General features: G+C 38.6%; 1 protein-coding gene across 2 annotated transcripts in view; it reads left to right on the forward strand.

Moving 5' to 3' along the window:
* Positions 1-24,081, forward strand: part of LOC114049964 (dynein regulatory complex protein 8-like) — a 117,476-nt gene that overhangs the window by 79,484 nt on the left and 13,911 nt on the right. For both annotated transcript variants that reach the window (XM_027871451.1, XM_027871450.1), the window contains exon 3: positions 939-1,011. In XM_027871451.1, coding sequence (XP_027727252.1) covers positions 939-1,011 — 73 coding nt within the window. The remainder of the gene's footprint in view (positions 1-938; positions 1,012-24,081) is intronic.

Raw genomic sequence — 24,081 nt, forward strand, 5'->3', positions numbered from 1 at the left:
TTGCTTTTCTATGCTCCCTTCTGAACTTTCTTCTGCTCTCTTCTGTGTATTTCACAAAAATGTTTCAGTGACACTTTTTTTTTTGCATCATTTTCACTACCCATCAATTACTCCCTGTACTCCCCGCCCCAACACACACACATAGAGGCTCTCCCTTGTAACTAATAAGTATAACCAAGCAAAATAAATTCACGTATTGACCATGTATGAAGATGCATGGCTCATTCTGTACCTCGAGTCCTTCACCTTTCTGAAAGGAGTTGGGAGGCATGCTTCATCATTGTTCTTCTGAAATCATGTTTGGTACGGGTAGCTAGGCGGCTCAGTGATTAGAGTACTAGCCCTGAAGTCAGAAGAACCTAAGTTCAAATCTGGCCTCGGACACTTATTAGCTCTATGACTCTTGGCAAGTCACTTAACCCTGATTGCCTCAAAAAAGAAAAAAAAAAGTGGTGTGATAAAATCATATTTGGTTATTGCATTGATCAGAGTTCTTAAGTCATTCAGAGTTATTTTCCTTTATATTGTTATAGTTGTTCATAGAGTTTTCATTTAAGGACTCCCAAATATTTAACCAACTTATACATGTATATGCATATAATTTATAATAAATATATCAGTATTTAACTAATTCATATAATATTTATATAGTTATTTAATGCACATAATATTTTATATATAACTAATTTAATTTATATATTATATAAAATTTAATATATATACACTTACACACATATACATGTGTATATATATACATATTAGCTTCACAACTTTAAGGATCCATAAATCAGTGTAGGTACTTTTTCCACCAATGCAAATTTCAAATCTGTCTGTAACTTAGTAAGTCAAATTCAAGATATTTATTTGGAAAGGCAGACAACTTGCTCCCTCAAAGGTTTTTTTTTGAAGTGATCAACGTATTTCATTTTATTTTTCAGGGAAATTGGTACTATTATCAGATCATTAGGGTGCTGCCCGAGTGAAGGAGAACTACACGATTTGATTGCAGAGGTAAGTAGGACTAAAAAGATTTTGCCTCAGAATTTTTTTTTTTTAGGCAACTTGCCCAGGGTCACACAGCTAGTAAGTGACAAGTGTTTGGTCTGCAGTCAGATTTGAACTCAGGTCCTCCTGACTTCAGTGCTAGTGCTCTATCCACTGCGCCACCTACCTGCCCCCAGAGATTTTTTTTTAAGTCCTCGAAAATACTTGTCATATTTAAAAAAAAAATATGTAAGAGGCAGGGAAAGATCCTGGATTTGGGAGTCAGAAGACCTGGATTCGAGTTCCAACTCAGCCAGTTATAAGTTATGTGACCTTGTTCAAGCAACTTGGTCTGCCTGACCCTCAGTTTATTTTTCTCCCTTAAAGAACTGTCAGGCAGATCATCTGAGATAATAAATAGAAACATTACACAAATGTAAGCTATTGTTGTCTTGTAAATAAATATTTTTTTTAAATAACATCCTTCCTTCCTTTTAGTTAGGGGAGCCACATTCAGAGAGGCCGACAGCAAAACTTTAAAATCAACAAATCAGTATTTGTTACGCGTTGACTACGCACTGAGCTAAGCGCTGTTTGGGTGTCCTTCTCAACATCCATACTAAGGTCCACAGTAAGAGGGCTAAGTGCTGTTTGGATGTTAAGGCGCTTCTTGTCTTGGAAGAGGTTACAGTCCATTTTGGGAGAGAAGAGTAAAGTACACATGAAATAACAAGCAAATGATATGGTAGTATATAACTGAGAACTAAATTATGTGATGCAGACTAATTTCTGTAGAAGTTAAAAAAGCTTTGTATTTTAATTTGTTTTTAATTATGTATATGTATGTGTGTATATATGTATATGTATATACACACATAACAGTATTCACTAAAACTATCGGATCTACTGGTTAAAAAGTATAACAACCCTATGAATGATTGTTCTAAATTGACCTGGTTCCAGAGCCAGAAGATTGGAATTCAAGTTCCACCTCTGACATAGTGGTTCTGTGACCTTGGGCAAGTCGCTTAACTTCTGAAAATGCTTTTAGATAACTCCTAGGGACTATATATTTTAGTTAGTCAACAGTCGTTTATGTGTTAGGCATAGTGCCAAATATTAGGGATGCAGAGAAAGACAAAATCAGTCCCTGACCTCAAGGCTCTCACATTCTAATGTGGGAGTTTTGTTGTTCAGTCCTGACTGAACTGGCTGACTTCATGACCCCATTTTGGAATTTTCTCTCTCTTTTTTTTTTTTAATTTTCTTAGCAAAGATACTGGTGGTTTGTCATTTCCTTCTCCAGCTTGTTTTACAGATGAGGAAACTCAGGCATATAGGATTAAATGACTTGCCCAAGGTCATGCAACTAGTAAGTATCTGAGGCTAGATCTGAACTCATGAAGATGAGTTTTTCTGACTTCAGACCTGGCATTCTATCCTTTGTGACTCAGTACCATCTTGGTCACAGGCTGATGAGTTTTTCAGCCACAGTATGGCTCCCAGATCTTTTTACACTGAGTTCTAGTTAGAAATATTTCAGTCTATGCCAGCGGAGGGAGTTCCCACACAACAAAACCCCAGATTGCAATCCATTTACCACGGGCTTTCAACTGAAGTGTCCTCCTCCACTCCTTACTCTCTCACCCCACATATCCAAGCAGTTGTGAAGTCCTGTGGTTTTTCCCTTTAGAACATCCCTTGCATACACGCTGTTTACTCCTTTGACATTGCTGCCACCCGGGTATAGACCTCATCATCCTTGTGTGCCTGCAGACCACTGCAATAGCCTGATGGTTGACCTCCTTGCATCTCTGATTAGAGAAATTTAATACAAGAGAGTTTTTCCCATTTGACCGTTTCCTTCATATCCAAGGTGCATTTTGTCTGTGCAGAAGCTTTTCAGTTGCGTGTAATCAAAGCTATCCACTTGATCTTTTGTAATTGCTTCTGTCCCCTTTTTGGTTAAGAATACATCTATTAGCTATTGCTGTGAGAAGTATATGACCTATTTCTCTTCTAATTTTTTTATAGCATAACCTTTAATATTAAGGACGTCTATCTATTGAGAATATATTGTGGAATATGGTGTAAGGTGTTGGTCTAAGCCTATTTTTCAGCAGTTTTTATCAAATAAAGGTTTTTTTTCCCCCTCTAGATAATTTATGTTTTCTACTTTACCAAACCTTGGGTTATTGAGATTCTCCTTTGTCTAGTCTGTATCACTGATCTGTCTCTCTATTTTTTAACCAATACCAAATTTTTTTTGATGATTGCTGCTCTATAATATGTTTTGAGGTCTGGAAGTGCTACCTCTTTCAGCATTTCCCTTTATATTCTAGATATTTGTTTTTCAAAATGAATTTTGTTATTATTTTTATCAAGTCTTATAAAGTACTCCCTTGGTAATTTGATGGGAATAGCATTAATAGTATAAACTAACTTTGTATAGTATTGTCATTTTAATTCTATTGGCATGGCCTAGCCATGAGCACTGAATGAGCACTCCAGCTATTTAGGCATTGTTCTTTATTTCTTTAAGCAACACTTAAATTGTAATTAAATCTATACAAGTCTTTTGTTTGCCTTTGGAGGTTGATCCCCAGATATTTTATGCATTTTGTGGTTATCTGGAATTAGGTTTCCCTTTCTGTGATTGCTTCTTGGATTTTATTATTATTATATAGAAATGCAATTGACTTCTGAGGGTTTATTTTGCGGCCTACAACTTTGCTAAAGTTATTGTCTCAATCAGTGCCTTTGTTGATCCCCTGAGATGTTTCAAGTATACCATCAGTCAGTCAATAAACATTTACTATGTGCTGGGCAAACCAATGACCTATTTTCAGTCCTCATTCTACTTGACTTCTCTGTAGCTTTTGAGACTGTTGACCATCCCCTTCCATGACTTCAGTAACACTATTCACTCTCTCTTGGTTTTCCTCCTGCTTATCTGACCACTCAGTCTTAGTATCCTTGATGGTTCGTTATTTTTTTTCCTTCCCACTAAGTATGGGCATCCCTCACAGCTCTGTTATGAGCCCCTTTGTCTTTCCTCTCTACATTCTCTCCATGATACCCTCAACTTTCATGTGTTCAAGTGTTATATTTATGTATATGACTCCAAAGTGGATATATCATATCCAGTCTTAATCTCCCTCTTGAACTCTAAGCTACATTTTCAACTACCTGCTGAATATCCCATAGGTATCTCTAACTCAACATATCCCAAATAGAACTCATTCCATTTTGCCCATAAAACCCATCCATCTTCCAGAATCTCCCTGTGAGGGCACTACCATCCTTCTAGTCACTCAAGTGTGTAACCTTGGAGATATCTGTGTCCCTACCCTGCTGCTCACTGCCTTCCATCTTCAGTCAATTGCCAACACATCAGTTCTGTCATTGCATTTTCCATGTCCATCCCCTTCTCTCCACGAGTAGCCATTGCCCTAGTTCAGACCCTCCTCCTTCCTTAAAAATGAAATTTTGGTATATTTCCTCTATCATTTCTTAATTGTGCTATTTATAATCTTACTAATCTAATTATAGCCAACATTTATATAGTGCTTACTAAGAACCAGGCACTATACTAAGCACTTCAAATTATCTTGTTTTTACCTTTACAACAACCTTGAGAGGTAGTTGCCGTTATTTTCCCCATTTTACAAATGGAGAAACTGAGGCAGACAGCAGTTAAGTGACTGACTTGTCCAGGATCACACAGCTATTAAGTGTTGGAGGTCAGATTTGAACTCAGGTCTTCCTGACTCCAGGCCCGGCCCTCTAATCACTATGCTGCCTAGCTGATCTTTCTCCTTCCGGTTTCTCTGCTTTTGCTGAGCACCTTCTTACCTTGGAGATGTTTCTGCCCTGCGGTCCCCTCTTCTGATCAATGAGTGTCTGGCCCATTATTTCATTCCTCTGTGCCCAGGTGATGCTCACTTGATGCCCAGAATCACTCCCCACTTGATGGACTTTTCTGTCTGCTCACCACCAGCGTTGCCCCATTATCCCTCCTTCCCCCATCTTGCTCTTCCCTTTCCCAGTCCCTTTTATGTGTTATCTTCCTACATTACCATGAGGGTGGGGGCCTTTTTTTTTTCTTGTTAATTTTTGCTAGTATTTGTATCTCCAGTGCTTAGCACAGGGACTGGTACATAGTGAGTACTTAAATGTTTTATCTATCCTAACGAACACTTTATTGATCTCTTGCCTTTCCAGTCCTTCTTCCACAATTGCCAAATTCCCAAACACAGGTCTTACCCTGTCACTTCCCTACTCAAAAAATCTCTAGTGGCTCCCTATTGCCTCTTTTAAAAATTATTTATTTATTTGTTTTTTTGAGAGGAGGCAGTTGGGGTTAAGTGACTTGCCCAGGGTCAGACAGCTAGTAAGTGTCAAATGTTTGGTCTGAGGCCAAATTTAAACTCAGTTCCTCCTGACTACAGGACCAGTGCTCTATCTACTGCACCACCTAGCTGCCCCTGAAATTACTTTGTATTTACTTGTCTGTGTATATATCGTATCTCCTCAGTGGAAGAAAAGATCATTGAGGGCTGGACAATTTTGAGTTTGTCTTTATATGCCGGGCACTTAACAAGATTGTAACTTAATGCATGTTTGTCCAATTAAGTATCATACTTATGGACAAAATGGAAGGATCTGCTGTTAGCATAGTTAAGCTGGATTCAGGGATGATTGACTAAAGGCATTGCCATGGCTGGGTTGATGTCAACTTTGAGAAGATCTTTTATGGGAAGCCCCAGGGATCTATCTATCTATCCTGGGTCTATTTAATATTTCCCTTTTTTCAATTAAAAAATAAGCTGACTAATATCTACCTTTAAAAGTGTTAAGATTAAAGCATTCTTTCTTCCTCTTCTTTTTTCATTTCTTTTTATGTCTCTGGGTTCAATGTGTTTATATCATATGCCTGAGTTATGCTCTGGTTTTCATTATAATTTTTACACTTTCCTTTCTGACTCACATACCCCCACATCATTTGGCATGATGACCAACTCCTACTTTTTAAGAGACCTAGTACCAGAATAGCAGCAAGTGCTGAAGGTCAGGACTGAGAAACATTTTAAGTGCTCTGTGAGTGGTGCTTGAAATATGTCTGACTCTGAATATTACCAGTTTTTAACCTTCATAAACTCTGAGATTCAGACTTCTCAATTATTAAACATTCAGCCTCTGGGCAGACTTAGTAAAATAGTTCTAAGAAAAACTCAGTATTAAATGTTTTAACATTTGGTGAACTTAACAATTTGAAATATCTATGAATTTTAAACCTTTGGGTCATCCCCAACCATTCAAATAAGGAAAGGAATTATAGCTTACATCTATGTGAAGTACCTTCTTGAGTTCTCTGTACCTCATGGGCACTGTTATTAAATAATGGTGTCAAGGAAACATGATTGTCAAGTGCAATTGCCACACAATAGAAATAAACCTCTTAGAGTTGTTCCCTGGCACTTATGAACCATGTCAAACCTTTTTTAAATCTTCGATGTTATCACAAGTTCCCTTATGTAATAAAAATAACAAAGAACAAAAGGTTGCTAGATTATAATTAAATAATAGCTTTTTCTTTTCATTGTGTAAATGGCCTAATTTTATCTTAACTAAAAACTATAGGAACATTTTAGTTAATGAAATGGGATCTTATGAAATCCATATCATCAGGAAATGAAAAAGTAATTTTCTACAAATTTTTTTTTTTAAAAGAGAGATAAATTCTTGCTCTCAATTGTTCTGTCTCTTAGGATTTAACTGTCCCTAGTTTCTTCAAGGATGGTAGGTGAGAAAGTTGCACTGATATTTTATGTTAGATGTTGATATTAAAAATTCTCATCAGTTTTTATTCTGAAAGATTCTGGGGAGATAGAGCTGCATAATTTTGGTGACTGCAGTGGCATAGCTTTTTTTTTAAAATAGTTTTTTCCAATTCCGTGTAAAAATATTTTTTAAATTTGTTTTTTAAAATTTTGAGTTTCAGTTCTCTCCCTACCTCCCTTCTATCCTCCCTCATTGAGAAGACAAGCAATTTGATATCAGTTATACATGTACAGTCTTACAAAACATTTCCATATTAGTCATGTTGTGATAAAAAAAAACTCAAGAAAAATAAAATTAAAAAACAGTCTGCTTCAATCTGCATTCAGACACCATCAGTTTTTTCTCTGGAGGTGGATAGCATTTTTCATCATAAGTCCTTCAGAATTGTCTTAGCTCATTGTATTGCTGAGAATAGCTAAGTTATTCACAGTTGATGATTGTACAATATTGTGTACTGTGTACAATGATCTTCTGGTTCTGTTCACTTCACTTTGCATCAGTTCATGTGAATCTTTCCAGATTTTTCTGAAAGCATCCTGCTCATCATTTCTTAGAGCACAATAGCATTCAATCACAATCACATCCCACAGCTTGTTCAGCCATTCTCCAATTGATAGGACTTTGCCACCACAAAGGGAGCTAAGTAGTATAGCTTTTGATGGTACACTTGCTTGGGCCTTCTAGGCTATCACTGCTTATAGTCTTGAGAGAAGTGCTTAATCTAGTTATGAAGACAAAGAATACATGTAAGAAATAATTTGAGAACTGAGATTATACAGTTAGGGGAGTACTGAGGGACAGAGTAAAGGAATGATCAGAAGGAGTTGGTAATCCATCATGATGTAATTATCAAGCACTTGGGACAGCCAGGTTGTATAGTAGGTAGAGACCTGGATTGGGGAAGACCTGAGTTCAAATCGAGCCTCAGATACTTGTGGTTGTGGTTGTGTGGTTTGTCCTTTGTTCTTGAAGAGGACCATGACATCAGGGTAATGATGACATGATTTGCAATTGAATTGGATTTGAGTGAGGAAGGGCTGTGCAAAGACACCAGTTCTATATAAAATTAATGATGACTATATTAAATATTTGTTGCCTTATTGAGCGTATGGCATTTGTCTTGAGAATTGTTGGGCTGCCATGTGGGATGGTGCCTAGTAGTAGCTTAATAAATACTTATTGATTGATTGATTGATTACTCCTGTTCAGGTCCACTAGGCTGTATGAATCCAGGCAAGTCTCTTAACCCCATTTGCCTCAATTTCTTCATCTGTAAAATGGGAATAATAATAGCACCTCCCTCCATCCAATGGTTGTTGTGAGGATCAAATGAGATAATATTATAAAGCACTTAACACAGTGTCCGGGAACAGTTATTTATCCTTCACTTTTGCTTTTTTTTTTTTTTTGGTGAGGCAATCGGGGGTAAGTGACTTGCCCAGGGTCACACAGCTAGTAGGTGTCAAATGTCTGAGGACGGATTTGAACTCAGGTCCTCCTGAGTCCAAGGCTGAAGCTCTATCCACTGCACCACCTAGCTGCCCCTGTCCTTCATTTTTGAAGAAGACCAATGATATCACAATGTTGGAGTCAGGGTCCACAAACAGTAAGCTTATACTTTTATATAAGCTTATATGTAAATATTAGTCATAATAATAATGACAATTATTATTATTATTGGTATGGTTTGAACTAGATGGTATCCAAGGTCCCTTCCAACTCAGAGATTGAGTGAATCTGTGATTTTGTTATAATTGATCATGGGAGTTATCACCTTTGTAGAATGATTGCTTTGAAATTCCAATTTATGAATACCAGTTTCTTTCCGAGAGATGGTGACCACTTTATTTATTTATTTTTTTAGGCAATTGGGGTTAAGTGACTCATCCAGGGTCACACAGCTAATAAGTGTCAAGTGTTTGGTCTGAGGCTGGATTTGAGTTCAGGTCCTCCTGACTTCAGGGCCAGTACTCTATCCACTCTACCACCTTGCTGCTCCCCTGTGGTGACCACTTTAGAGAGAATGTAAGGCAGGGGCAGGTAGGTGGTGCAGTGGATAGAGCACTGGGCCTGGAGTCAGGAGGACCTGAGTTCAAATCCAGCTTCAGACACTTACTAGCTGTATGACCCTGGGCACGACACTTAACCTTGATTGCCTCCCTCCCACCAAAAAAAAAAAAAAAAGAAAGAAAAGAGAATGTAAGTCAATGACTCTCAATTTAGAAGATCTATACTCTCTCTATTCCTTTTCTAGTAACTGATTCACAATTAATATCACTAAAGCTAGTCCATGTAGATATCTTGGGCCTATTGGAGAGGTGACAGTGAATGGCAAAATGCAGGCAAAGTGTTTGGCAGTGCCTGAGATGCAAACCACGTTCTTCAGCTTTGAAGTGTTATTTTTCCCCCTTCTGTTTTAATAAAAATAGCTAAAATGGTACTTTACAAATATTATCTCATTTTATTCTCCCAGCCACCATAGGACGTAGGTGCTATTATTATCCTCATCTGACAGACAAGGAATCTGAGGCAGGCAGTGGTTCAGTGACTTGCCCAGGATCACACAGTCAGTGTCTGAGGCTGGATTTGAATTCAGATCTTCCTGACTTCAGGTTCAGCTTTCTAACTGCTGTACCACTTAGTTGCCTGAAAGTAAAAAATATGTGCATTTTAACAAATGGCAGATTAGGTATTTAGAGAGTAGGAGCGTTCCTAATACTTAAAATTCATACTCTCCTGTTTACTGATGCATCTGTGTTTCTGGTTCCTGTTTTTCTTGTCAGGGCACCTGAAGTATTTATTAGCCAGCGCTCCGGCAGCTTCAGCCTTGGTCACTAATTTCCGTGTAGCCTTCCTGAGTTAGGTTACAACAGGGCATCCCTGATATTTCCCCTGAAGGACACACAGCTTACTGCTGTGACTCCTCTTGCCTTTATCATGTTTAGAGTTTGGGTTTTTTTTTCCTGCATCTAAGACATCACCTTTCACCTGGAGTATCACAATGGTCTCTTAATTGGTCTCCCCCTCCCGAATCTTTCTTTTCCTTTTTTTCCCCGATCCATCCTCCACATAGTTGCAAAAGTAGTATTCCCCAACCACAGGTATGACCGGGTCACTCCCCTGCTCAGCGAACTCCAGGGGCTCCCCCGTACCTCCAGTATCAAATGTTTGGCGTTTAAAGCACCTCACAGCCTGGCTCCAACCTACCTTTCCAGGCAAGTCTCTTAACCCCATTTGCCTAGTATACATCACCCCCCAGCACACCGTTAGCTAGACTATAGGGTCCAGCTGATCTGGCCTTTTTGCTGTTTTTCCCACAAAACGCTCATCTCTGTGCTTTTGTGAAAGTTGCGCAAAAGCTTTCCATTTTTCTATGATCCAGATTGACCTTTTTATGTTTTATGATCACTCCTCTCCCTCTAGCCATCATTGTGAAAGATACCTTTTCCCCTTGTCCTTTAATTTTTTAATGCTATGAAGAAATGCATTCAAGGACCCCCTTAATCTCATGACACCTCACCTTCCCAGTCTTATCTCCCTACTGCTCTATGTTTCAGACGAACTGGACCACTCACCGTCCTATGCTTCCCCACCTCCCTGCCTTTGCTTATACTGTTCTCCAAATCCCCAAAATTCCCCTTTTACTCCTTTCCTCTCCTCATCTTTGCTCATTGAAATCCTGCCCATCCTTCATGACTCAGCTTAAATGCAACGAAACCCTCTCTCATTTCTAATAATGTAAAATGATCTTTTCTTAAATCCTTTAACTCTTTGTATCTTGTTCTCTTTTCTCAGCTATTTGTCAGTCAGCCAGTCAGTTAATAAGCTTTTACTGAGGGTTTACTGTGTGCCAGGCACTGTGCCAGGCACAAGAAATTCAAAGAAAGGCAAAAACACTTGCTGTCCTCAAGGACCTCACAGTCTAACAGGAAAGAAGAGATGTGAATATCTACGTATATACAAGATACGTGCAAAGTATGTGAAAGTAATCTGAAAGGGGAAGGCATTTGTAGCTGGTGGGACCAGGAAAGGTGGGATTTGAGGTGAGTCTTGAAGGAAGCCAGGGAAGCTAAGAGTTGGAGGTGAGGGGTAAGAGCATTCTAGGCCTGGGGGACAGCCAATACAAAGGGGTGGGGATGAGATGAAGTATCCTCCTTGAGGAATTGCAAATGGGCCAGTGTAGCTGAGTCATAGAATACACAAGGGAAGTTAAAGTCTGAGAAGGCTGAAACGGTAAGAAGGGGCAAGATTACAAATGCCAAACATAAGAGTTTGTATTTGATCCTGGAGATAATAGGAAGCCACTAGAGCTCTCTCTCCCTCCCTCCCTCTCTCTCTCTCTCTCTCTATGTGTGTGTGTGTTGGGGGGAGAGAGAGAAAGAAAGAGAGAGAGAGAGAGAGAGTGGAGAGAAAAGAGAAAGAGAGGGAGAGAGAAAGAGAGAGAGAGAGGGTGGAGAGAAAAGAGAAAGAGAGGGAGAGAGAGGAGAGAGAGAGGAGAGAGAGAGAAATGGTTAGACCTATGCTTTAGAAAAATCAACTTGGCAACCAAGAGGAGAATAGGATTAAAGTGGGAAGAGATTTGAGACTGGGAGACCAGAGATGAAGTTATTGTAACAGTCCAGGAGAGAGGTCATAAGGGCTTGAAATACAGTTGTGATTGTATAATTGGAGAGAAGGAGACTTTTTTTTCTTTTTGCTCAGGCAGTCAGGGTTAGGTGACTTGCCCAGGTTCATACAACTAGTAAGTGTCAAGTGTACAAGGTCGGATTTGAACTCAGGTTCTCCTGACCCCAAGGCCAGAGCTCTGTCCACTGCACCACCTAGCTGCCCCTGAGAAGGGGACATTTGTGTATGTGTCCTTTTTCTCTGACCAAGCTCCACGATGATAGGAACCATGTCTTATTCATCTTTTACTCCAAGCATTTTCTTGCCTCTTTCTGTCTCCCCCAACACCATATTCTACACGTAGTAAAATCTTGATAAGTATTTGTTAAAATGAAATGTACTTTGTGTCATGTAAAGGTCCTGGGAGGGCTGACACATCAGATACTTTCAGATGACCACTGAGTAGGTTTTGATTGTAGAAGAAGTGGTGGAGATCACACCAGAGGAAATTATCTTGGGAGATCAAGCCTGAGTCCTAGGGAGTCAGAACATAGAATGAGGTCACTTAAAGGGATACATAGGAAGAAACCAAAGGCAAATTGCCTATTTTACAGTTTTACCTGGAGATGGTCTTAAAACTAGTATAAGAAGAAGTGATTTTTTTCCACCAATGTAATTTTAAACATATACATACTTTAAGACACTCTACGTGTCCTGCCATAAAGTTTCCAAAACTTGGGATTTTCACAATTTCAGGGAGCTCTGTATCCTTTATTTTTTAGAAACCTTTCAAAAACCATAGAAGCTAGGTGGCACAGTGGATAGAGCACCAGCCCAGGAGTCAGGAGGACCTGAGTTCAAATTTGGCCTCAGACACATGATACTCACTAGCTATGTGACCCTGGGCAAGTCACTTAACCCTGATTGCTTCACCAAAAAAAAAAAAAAACCAAAAAAACCCCCCAAAAAACCCAAAACACAACAAACAAACCAAAATCATAGAAGCATAGACACTTGGACTTTGGAAGGGACTTAGAGAGCCAGTCTAACCTGCTCATTTTACCAATGAGAGATGAAGTACCTAGTCAGTGGTGTAAATAGGCCTAGAACCCTAGTCTCCAGACTCCCAAGCTGTTATTTTTAGTGGATCTACTTTGCTTCTAGGACAAGCAGAAACTTCTAACTCTACCATTTAAAGCCCACGCAATCTGTCTCCAACCTGCATTTCTAGGCTTGTTTGACTGCATTCATTCTATGATCAGGCAAATTGGACTATTAATTAGCTTTTCCCGGGGATCAGTGTACCATCTCCCACTTCTACTCTTGGGCCAAGTGGGCATTCCCTCTTCATCTCCTCCTTTCTTATTCTTTATCTTTAGTAATACTGGTCATTAAGAGTTATTAACACATTAATAATGTTAATATTATAATGCAATAATTACTATTAATCTGATTAATAATTATTTGTCAATGTTGAGCTCAGGCACCCCCTCGCCATTCTTCTAGCTACAAGTATTTTTCTTTCTTCTCATATATTCCTAGAGCACAGCACCTTCTTGGCCATGGAAAGGGATTAATGTTTGTTGAATTGAGTTAAATTGAATTTCTGGTATGCCTCCCTATTTTTTCCCATTTAATAGTATTTTATTTTTTTTCAATTACACGTAAAGATAGTTTTCAATATTTTTTTTTTATTTGTTTTTTTCTGTTGCTTTTTGGTGAGGCAGTCGGGTTAAGTGACTTGCCCAGGGTCACACAACTAGTAAATGTCAAGTGTCTGAGGCTGTATTTGAACTCAGGTCCTCGTTACTCCAAGGTGGAGCTCTATCCACTGTGCCACCTAGCTTCCCCCTCAGCGTTCATTTTGGTAAAATTTTGAGTTCCATATTTTTCTCCTTCCCTCCTCTCTCCCCAAGACAGCAAACAGTCTGACATAGGTTTTCCACATACAATCATGTTAAACATATTTCCATGTTAGTCATGTTGTGAAAGAAGAGTCAGAACAAGAGACTCCCTATTTTTTAAATAAAAAATAACCAAAAGCTAAAGAAAGACATATTCTTGGATGCATTTCACCAATGGAACAATGGTTTTACCTTTAGTCCGTGACTTGTTTGAAGTTTCAATTCTTGAGAGGCTGGTTTTTTGCCCCTTAGTTACATCCCTGACTGTAGTTTGGGCACACTGCCACCAGGTGGCAGCAATGTGCCATAATTAAGCATCTCAGCTTGAAGCTTTATCCTTTCTATAATATTAGATGATGACTTTCTGCTCAAGTAGATTTAAACTATGAATTTTAATAACTTTTTATATTAACATAATTATTGAAATAGTTTATATTAAAGTTTTAAACAATAATTAAATTTTTAGAAAGGTGTTATAAAGCTGACTTTTGAAAGGATTCCTAACATACATGGACATATCTTTCCTCATCATGTTCTAAATTTTTTTTAGTCCTTTTCCTCTTTTAACCTTGTATTTGGCTTCCAAGGGGCCCTGTCTCCTTTAATGTGTCCAGAACTTCTCCCTGCATTTTATTCTCAACTAAGCACCTTTAGTTGTCTTGCTTGGCAAAACACTTGTTTTCCAGTTCTCGTTAAGGATCAATTTAATCAATCAATCCGTCACTCCACCCTACTTTAATTACATAGAAAAAGACTCTTTCCCTGATACCTTTATCAGGGGAGAATATCTTTATTGAATCAATAAATCAAAGAAAGGCAACCTGATTAATCAAGTAAGGAATGAGTAGAATATTTCCTGCCATGAAATAAAATGAAATGATGCTATACAGGAAATGTGTAAGGATAGGCTGAAGAAACTGAGCCTGTAAGTTTTGAATAAAGGATCAAGCCAATTCAAAACCCAGAATGCTATTATCTTGGCAATTATCAGTGGTAGAAACAGTTCCAGCCAAGCCCCTGAGAGGATCCGTTATTTGGGAGTAGGCAGTGGGACAGGAGAAGAGCCTCTGCCTTTCCTTTCCTTCCTCCTCTAGCTCTTGCCCAGAGAAAAACCCTGTGAACTTTGAAAGGTCTGAAAAACTTGGAATTCTGAAGAGCATCCTAGCAGTGTCTTTAGAATGGCTGATGGTGGTCTTCATTGGGAGCCAAGGACAAACCAGACACAAGAGAAACTATGCCATACCTGGGGGCAGTTTTGTGAGAGGCTCATGAAGGAGAGATCAGCACTCGCAGGAGTTATGTTACTCCCTTTGCCGCATCATATGTTCTAGACTCGAGCCCCCTTTCCCTTGGGTTCCTCATATACTTGTAGGAGGGCATGCCCCCGATTTGGGAGTGATGCTTTGTACCAACTGCCCTGACTAGATCACCTTAGTAAAAATCCGTTTATAAAAATCTTTAATTCTGACTGGCTAATCAATATCAATGGATAAACAGTAGGGGGAAGCACACCAGTGGGAATCCCTGGGCTGTAGTACTAGAATACCTCCTCAATCCTTCAGGGTTACCCCTAGAACCTTGAGAGGGAGAAGTCGCTAGCCTTGCTCCAAGGACCCATCCTGCTGATGTGAATTAGGTTTTAAGGTAGTTGCACCAGATCCAGCACCATATAAGGAAGGAGTTACTAGGAAGGAAATGTCAGAAAACATCATTCCTATGTCTTTCACTCTCAGCTAATCTTGCCTTAGGTTACAGCTTCAGAGGGTCCCTGAAGTAGAAATGCGTCAGAACAAAGCATCAACTCGGGGATTAAACAGAAAAAGGAATGTGTTTCTTCTTGGAACGTATGAATAACACATACAATGGTTGTACTGTCATATCTAGGTAGGTAGGTAGGTAACATATTCATATTTATGGCTCTGCGGTGACTCAGACACAGATTTTCCTCCTAAATCTGGTTTGTATAAAACATGAATGTAGTCTGTGGTGTGGGTGGGAAGATCAGGGAGAAGAGAAGAGCAGCAAAAGTGACAATGATGAAGTGAGTCGTGATGATAAAAATGAATAAAAGATCTTTGAGTTGAAAAAAGTTTAAAAAAAAGATCTTTCATAATGAATTTATTTTATCTGATAATTTTGTATATTTTTTTCTTTTTAAAGCAATCTTATTTTAATGATATATCCTAGAAATCTGTGTGGCTTATATTAAACCAATATATTTAAAAAATATAATAATAATTGCATGTATAATTATTTTCAGTGTATTTTCCCCTTTTAAACGCATTTCATTTCAGGGAATATGGCCTATATTCTAACCAGCTACATGGCGCAGTGGATAGAGTACTGTGCCTGGAGTCAGACATACCTGAGTTCAAATCCAGCCTCAGACACTAACTGTGTGTGTAATGTTTGTTTATTTCCAAGGTATAACTGTCGCTCACATTGAAAAAAATGTAATCATCTCTTCCAAGTCAATTTGAGCTGGCTCTATCCAGCACATCCCTGGAAACAAATCCACATATTAATGAAAATGTGTATCTCGTTCTCTAAACCCTGTATCCTTTTATTGAAGCGAACCAATTTCCTTTATTGAACCAGAAGACAATTACATTGTCTGGGAATCGATTGGTCATGCCCTTGATTTTCCCTTAAAAAGCTGACCTCACCAGTTCTGAGGGAGGTCAGGCAGGAGCCAGCTATTGAGGAAAAGCCAAACCAAAGATTTTGTATTTGATCTTGGAGGCAACAGGGAGCCTGTGGTGGTTATTGAATAGTGGTGTGACACGGCCATACTTGCACTCGAGTTAGAACACTTTGGTAGCTTAGTGAGACATGAATCAGCATGGGGTGAAACTCAAGGCAGGAAAGCCAACCAGAACGCCATCGTTTATTTCAGCTGTGAGGTGATGAAGGCCTTCACCGGGGTGGTGGCAAGTGTCAGGGCAGAGAAGGGAGTAGGCGTGAGAGTCATTCCCACAATCTTCCCAGCAGACAATCAAGGCTTAACAAGTGTTCACCAAGGACCTGCTGTGGACTCAGTGCTAAGGAGGTCAGCAGAAGGGGGAGACTGAGCTTGCATTCCACAGGACAGTCAATATTTTCCTGACAGTTTCAAGAAGGAACATGTTAGAGAGCATGGTTGCCCTTCATTTTTGCTTCATATTCTCCTGGTATATTATTAATATATTCAGTCATTATGTACAGTCATTATTCACGACTTAAAAATATTTACAATTTATTTTGACAGAACAGATACTTCCTGACGAACATCCAAAGAAAATCCTTTATAAACCGCCTTTCCCAGAAAAAAAAAAAAAGAGTTACATTGTTAATTCTGAAAAGATGGGTATGTCCTTTAACTTTGGCTTTTTGTTAGGCATTTCAGTCCTGTCTGACTCTTTGTGACCCATTTGAGGTTTTCTTGGCAAAGATACTGGAGTGGTTTTGCCATTTCCTTCTCCAACTCATTTTACAGATGAGGAACTGAGACAAACAGGGGTAAGTGACTTGCCCAGGGTCACACAGCTAGTAAGTGTCTGAGGCTAAATTTGAACTCAGGTCTTCCTGACTCTAGGTCCAGTGCTCTATCCACAGTACCACATGGCTGCCTATTAATATGGGCAGCCTGGTACTCATATTTAACCATTACATTTGACCACAGTTTTGTTACCTCCCCATGTTAATTTTATTTACATTGCATATATCACTTTTGTTTACTCCTTTTGCCATTCTTCTTGTAATTTTAAACATTTCTTGAGGAAACTGAAACAGAGAGATTAATTGCCTTGCCTGAGGTCACACAGCTAGTTAGTATCTCAGTACGAATTAGAATTCAGGTCTTCCTGACTCCAAGAGTGTTGCTGTTTTTGTTCATCACTCTGTGATAGCTGGTGTCTTTCCCTGGGGCCTTTCCAGCTCAGAGGGTCCTGCTAGAATTTGTGCTCCCCTGAAATAGCCTTCAAGAAGCTAGGGTGGCCCCTGCCCCACCATGAGGCAGAGTGGAAGGGTTTGAGTGGAGGAAAGGTTTATCAACAAGTGCTTGTTGCTTGATCGAGAGTAACACATTCCATGGGTTTGCTAGCTGCGGTTTAAAGCGTATCAGTATCTACACAACCCACAACAACCTCTTTAAATTCTCATGAGGGATCTCTTGTTTTGCTGTTTCAGGAGCTTGAGAACAAGTCTATATTCACTTTATATCCAGGGTTTTATAAACTTTGATGGACTTAATCTCTGCAGTTTGAATTCTGTCCTTTTTTCTCCCGCGTTCGTTATGGAAACACTTCCTTTCCTGTGTTCATTTTACTCTCTGTCTGCATCTTTTTCTACCCCTTTTGTAAGTAAACATGGCATTTTGGGTGTGGTTGCAGCATGCAGTTTAAATGATAATGTTTTCAGTTCCCAGTGCCCTTCCTGAGGTTGCATGGTCCTCGTTTTATTAGTAGTGTTTTGTTTTGTTTTTTTCTTAGCTGTGGCAGCCCATTTGGGCTGATGTTTCATACACAAAAGAATTTGAGTTGGAAGGGACCTCAGAAGTCTTCTAAAGTCCAATTTTGGGGCACCTAGGTGGCGCAGTGGATAGAGCACTGGCCCTGAAGTCAGGAGGACCTGAGTTCAAATGTGACTTCATACCAAACACTTGACACTTACTAGCTGTGTGACACTGGGCAAGTCACTTAATCCCAATTACCTTAAAAAAAAATAAAGTCCAACTTCACCATTTTACAGATAAAAAGATTGAGGTCCAAAGAGGTTATGTGACTTGCATAGGAAAATAGTCTATGGTGACTTCTAGATTATTTTTTGAAGTTGAAATTGATAATTCAAAACTAATCGTTATATATAATTACCACTACCACTGCTAGGCTCAAGGTGTCTAAGGTGGTCATCTTCACCCTTTCTCACTAAGAGGTCCTAGCTCTGGACCCACAAATGCAGACCAGGTTCAATCCTGGGAAACTTGACATCCTAAGAGAGAGTTCAGGCTCTTCTTGCTCCCTCTATCGCTTTTTTTAAAAAACCCTATTATGGAGCCCTGGGAAAAGTTACTTAAAACTTAGCTTTGGCTTATGTCTGGGGTCTCCTCAAAACGGGGAGTAGAAAGGTATTCATTGCACAATGTAAATCAGGTATAGGACAGTTATTTATTTCCTCCACACAAAAGAAATGTTAAACATTAAAGACTCATAGCATGAAATTAACAAAAACTTAACCAGCACCTTGACCCCACACCTTACTAGGGGAAGAACTGCACATTCTAGAAGCAGGAGAGAAGGAAAGATAGAGTAACAAGAAAGTGTAGTCACTCCTTTTGAAGCCTACTGAATGGGCTGATTTTTCTCGTTCGATGGCCAATCCTCTCTGAGAAAGCTTTGACCTAGACTGCCTCCTGTAGTTATATGGGGTAGGGAATGATGCAAGGGGCCATCCAGAGTCTTCTGTTTTTTTCCTAAAACACCAAGTCCTTCAGTGTTAAGCTACATGTTTCCTTAGAGGTTGCTAGAAGAGTCCAGTACGTGTTCCATAGGATACATTCCAAGTCAAACCCTACTATAACACACACACATATACACACACACATACACACACACACACACTCTCTTGTAAATGAAAAGATAAATACATTAGATTGCATCTACCACTTCCCTTTCCATTTATACAACTTTGTGAGTTGCTCCTGCACTTTTCCCCATCATCTTTCCTTAGTGTCATCTTCGTACTTGGGATACCATGGATATTCAGAAATTTCATTGTGTATCTTCCCTTCCAGATAATTCATGAAAGTGTTTATGAATTATAAGACCAATCCTAGCACAAATACCTTCCAAAGTCTCATTGTTAATATTTCTTCATCTAGAGAGATTGTCTATTTGTTGTCCCCGTTGCACCTATTTCCCAGGGTTGTTGTGAGGATCAGAGTTATTGGAATTTTTATGTAAAGTGATTAGCAGCGTCTGGCGCAGAGTAGGTGCTTAATAAACAAGCATTTGCTTGTTTCCTCCCTCCTTATTTTCCCTGTCTTTAAACTACTCTTCAGTCCAACACAGCATGGTTTTATTCCCTTTTATATTTGTTTATTTCAATAAAATAGCTAGCCTCATTAAAGCCTTTTTGAAAATATAAATAAATTCATCTGCTCCCTTTATTCATAAGTGAATTTGCCCCATAGAATGATCCTTGGCTGTCATTTTCCCAAAGACGGCTTTGTTGGGTCTAAGTATCTACCAAGAGAATAGAGATGGCCCAGGCACCACTAGGTGGTGGTGGTGGTGGTAAGTGGTGGTGGTTATGGGGAGTGAAAGTTGAGTTAATATCTAGCGGAGCTGAGCTAAGTGAGTTTGAGTCAGTTGGAATAAAGAGCTATTTTGATGATGATGGAGGGTGAGGTTCCAGACCTGTTATTTCATCCATGTGAGAAATTTTGGGTGAAGAAGCTTCCCTTACCAAGGCAGATCTGCAACTATTTAGTAATTTATAGACATAGAGAGTTGGGGAGGGGAGGTGCAGACAGAGACCACTGAGAGATTAAATGATTTGCCCACAGTCTCACAGATGTACTTTGTGTGGAAATGAAAAAAAAATAATATTCAAGATACATACTCAATAAGCATCTATTAAGCACCTCTGTGCCAGGTATTATGCTAAGCAGTGGTACTTCGAGGCAAAAGACAGCCCCTATCCTCAAGGAGCTTACAATCTATATAGGTATAATATTTATATAGTGTTTTGCTGTTTAAATGTCTTTTCACATATATCAACTCATTTAATATCTGCAACAATGCCCTAAGTTAGATGGTATTTTTTTTCAAATGGAATAAATGAAAGTATTATTATCTACATTTTATAGATGAAGAAACAAGCAGAGACATTGTGACTAAGGTCACAGAGATAATAACTGGCAGAACTAGGTCTCAGATTTAGGTCTTGCCGGCTCCATACTCAGTAGATTCCCTTTTCCAACATGGTACCCCTTTTCAATTTTGTTTCCTAATCGTAAGGAGGCCTATGTCTCATAAGGATTAGGTAGTTTAATTTAGAATTTTACAAATACCAAAGTTTGTAAAAACTGTAAATATGTCAAAATAGATCTTCCCACTTTTCTAAATCCTGAGAGGAAAAATATTCTTAAATCATATGATAATTCGATTTATACAATTACTCCTTAATATAAACATCATTGGTGTTTTGGTTGAATTTTTTTCCTCTCTTCAGGATAAAAAAACATTTTGCTAACGAATACAGATTGCCCTAAAAGTCCTAGTGAAGTATTAAGCTTCAAGCTTAAAAATCTTAAATACATTAATTTACATCATTGATTTAAGCTTGAAACTTAGAGCTACACTAAGACTTTTTGGGACACCCTGCATTGATTATTATCTTTTTAAAGTATGATTTTTTTTTGCCCTAATATCTTTATAACTTACAATCTAAACATCTTATTTTAACTCCTGAGCACAAAAATGGCTTTCTTCTGGTCTTTGTAATTTTTTGCTGTAAATAGTTAAAAACAAATCTTGTGTGTGTCTCTTGTTGGTGACCTGGAACTAGTTGAAATGTAAGTGCTTCATAAAACATCTTAACTACAGATATTATCTTGGTTTTTGTGAAGCATGAAATAGTTCAGTTTATTGACTGATTGTTGTGTCACTAGAGAGAAATGAATTTTCACCGTGTGTGTTTTATTGTATCTTTTCAGTGGATTCAGCATTAAAATAAATAATGTTATAATGGGAGAAGATATAGCTTGATGATTTGACTAGAGGAGAGGGAGTCAAGAACTCTGGGTTGTAATAGAATCAAAACCCCTGACTTCCTCTGCGGCCTTGGCTAAAGCACTTAACCTTTCTCTGCCAACATTTTCTCATCTGCATGATAGGGTTAAGAACATTGACCTGTTTTTACTAGAGTGGAGTCAGAAATAGTATTTGCCCAGTGCTTTGAGATTCTTAGATGGCTGATGTCAGAAAGGAAAATATTATTACCGTTATCATTGTTTAGTCTCATAAATACATTCTTGTCAATAGGGTACTTCCATTGATACTAGCCTCTTGTTATTACCTCCATTTCTCCCCACTAACCTTTATCTCCTAAGCAAAACAATCTGGAAGGATGTTGTTATAGGTATTTTAAAATCAAGTACCCTTTTTTTTTATAAACTGCCTCTCATTGGCCTCCAAGCTATTTTCCTTTAAATGAAAGAAAGGCTTTTTATTAATTTATCGATTTTATCAATTCTACATATTTTCTTATTACTCTGATTTTTTTGCTTTTGTTTGGTGGAGGGACCATATGATGAAAAAGTTTAGAAGCCACTGAATGAGAGATTTGTTGCTGCTAAAAGATTGGTTTCCCCTCTTTTTTAGTCCAGAAAACTGTGGAAATTACAAGAAGTATTAGACATTACTGTCAATTAACATACCTTCTTCCAGGTCAGGGGAGAGAAAGCAAGCAAAAATGAATGAACAAATGAATGAAAAAGCATTTGTTAAGCACTATGTACCCAGCACTGGGTACAAGAACTTTGCAAACTTCTGGGATATCCTGTGTAAATGCTAGCTATTAATAAATACTAGCCATTACTCAAAAAATCCATCTCACTATCGTGACATAGTGCCTCAAATTTCGCTAATTAGAGATTCATTTCTTTGGTTTTTTGTTTTTTTTTTGCTAGGCAATGGGGTTAAGTGACTTGCCCAGGGTCACACAGCTAGTAAGTGTCAAGTGTCTGAGGCCGGATTTGAACTCAGGTCCTCCTGACTCCAGGGCTGGTGCTCTATGCACTGCGCCACCTAGCTGCCCCAAGAGATTCACTTCTTTGGGAGAAGGCTCCATGTTTAACCTCATGTTTAACTATCTAGCCTAAAAAAGAATATGTAATATTCTACTATGAGGAAACGAAACTTGATTTTATTTTACCTGAATAATAGAGTCACTATTCCAGTACAACCTTTTAGTACCTGAAGGAATGTAATAGGTTCCTGCTGATCACATGCAGACTTTGAGATGTGATTTTGTGATCTGTGATTTTGCTGAGATTGGTTCTTCCTTCATTGACATAGCTCACCACCTCTCTATGACTTAGGGAATTGTTTTTGAAAGTTACTGTGGCTGCCAAATTCATCACCCTTTGGCCCAACCAGTGCTGAGTCTCTCTGAGCTAAGCAGGACTGGTCTTGGATGACAAGCGTACAGTTAATCTCTAGGCTATTCCTCAGAGCCTTTCTACTAGGCTTCATTCTCTACCACCATAGTCTTTGAGAACCCAGGGTCACCTTCATCCCACAATGAGGCATCAGAATGGGACTCTGGTGAATTATTTTTTGAGGGTTACTATGGTTGTGTAAATGCATGTGTTTATATGTGTTTGTGTGTATGTTGTGTAGTTTCACTGAAAAGATAGATACCTTGAGCATGTATCTGGCTCCTCAAGGCTCTCTTATGGTTTGATCTCTAATTGTAAAAAGATAGTGGAAATTTCCATTCAGCCCTGTAAATCTTCATTTTGATGCCAGTAAATTGTAAGCTCCTTGAAAGCAAAGATTGTTTGTGCCTTTCTTTGTATCCCCAGCGCTTAAGCTCTAGTAGGTACTTAATAAATGCTTGTTTATGATTTGATGTTGCCATTCTTTACAAATTCTGAGCCTAGGAGTCATACCATGAAGATCAAATTAACTTTGGCCACTAGAGGGCAATATTTATTAATGAAACACTTGTACTGTGGCTGGCTTATTTAAAGGCATGCTAAACATCTTAATTATTTTCTACTAATTTAAAAATCAAAAGAACTATCTTATCCCTTCTACTCTGTTTCTTCCTTGTTCCTTTTCTCCCTCCTTTACTTTTATAAAAGTGTTAACAGAGCATCTAAAAACCTCCTTCACTATCCTGACATCTTTTTCTAATTTTTCTTTTTTAAGAGAATTTTATTTTACATCTGTTGAGTTTTGTTAGGAAATAACGACATTATGTGTTTTTCAACTTGGTGGTCACAGTCTTTGGAGTTAGAGTAAATGGTATGGGAGACAGAGACATTGACACATGTGACACGGTTACTAATAATGATGATGAGAGCTAACATTTATATAGTGCTTGGGCGACTAGGTGTCACAGTGGCTAGAGGACTGGGCTTGGAATCAGGAAAGACTCATTTTTTAAGTTAATTTATTTTGAATTATCAACAGTCACTTCCATAAGCTTTTGAGTTTTAAATTTTTCTCTCTTTCCTCCCCCACCTCCCTCCCGAAGACAGTGCACAATCTGATATACATATACATTCTTATTAAACGTATTTTCACATTAGTGATGTTGTAAGTAAGGATTAGAACCAATAGGGGGAACCACCAGAAAGAGGAAACAAAACACAACAGAAGAAAAAAAAAAGCAAATAGTATGCTTTGATCTGCATTCAAACTCCATAGTTCTTTCTTCTTTGTGGATAGCATTTTCCATCATGAGGCCTTTGGAGATGTCTTAGATTCTTGTATTGCTGAGAAGGGTTAAGTCTATCAGTATTAAAGACTCATCTTCTTGAGTTTAAATATGGCCTCAGACACTTATTAGCTATCTGGGCTCAGACACTTACTAGCTATTGGGCAAATCACTTAACCCTTTTTGCCTCAGTTTCCTCATCTGTAAAATGAGCTGGAGAAGGAAATGGCACATCACTCCAGTAGTTTTACCAAGAAAATCCCAAAAGAGGCCCACAAAGAGTTGGAAACAACTGAACAACAACATGTAGTGCTTA

Source organism: Vombatus ursinus, unplaced genomic scaffold, assembly GCF_900497805.2.
Source record: "Vombatus ursinus unplaced genomic scaffold, bare-nosed wombat genome assembly UNPS02014798.1, whole genome shotgun sequence".
Lineage (NCBI taxonomy): Eukaryota > Metazoa > Chordata > Mammalia > Diprotodontia > Vombatidae > Vombatus > Vombatus ursinus.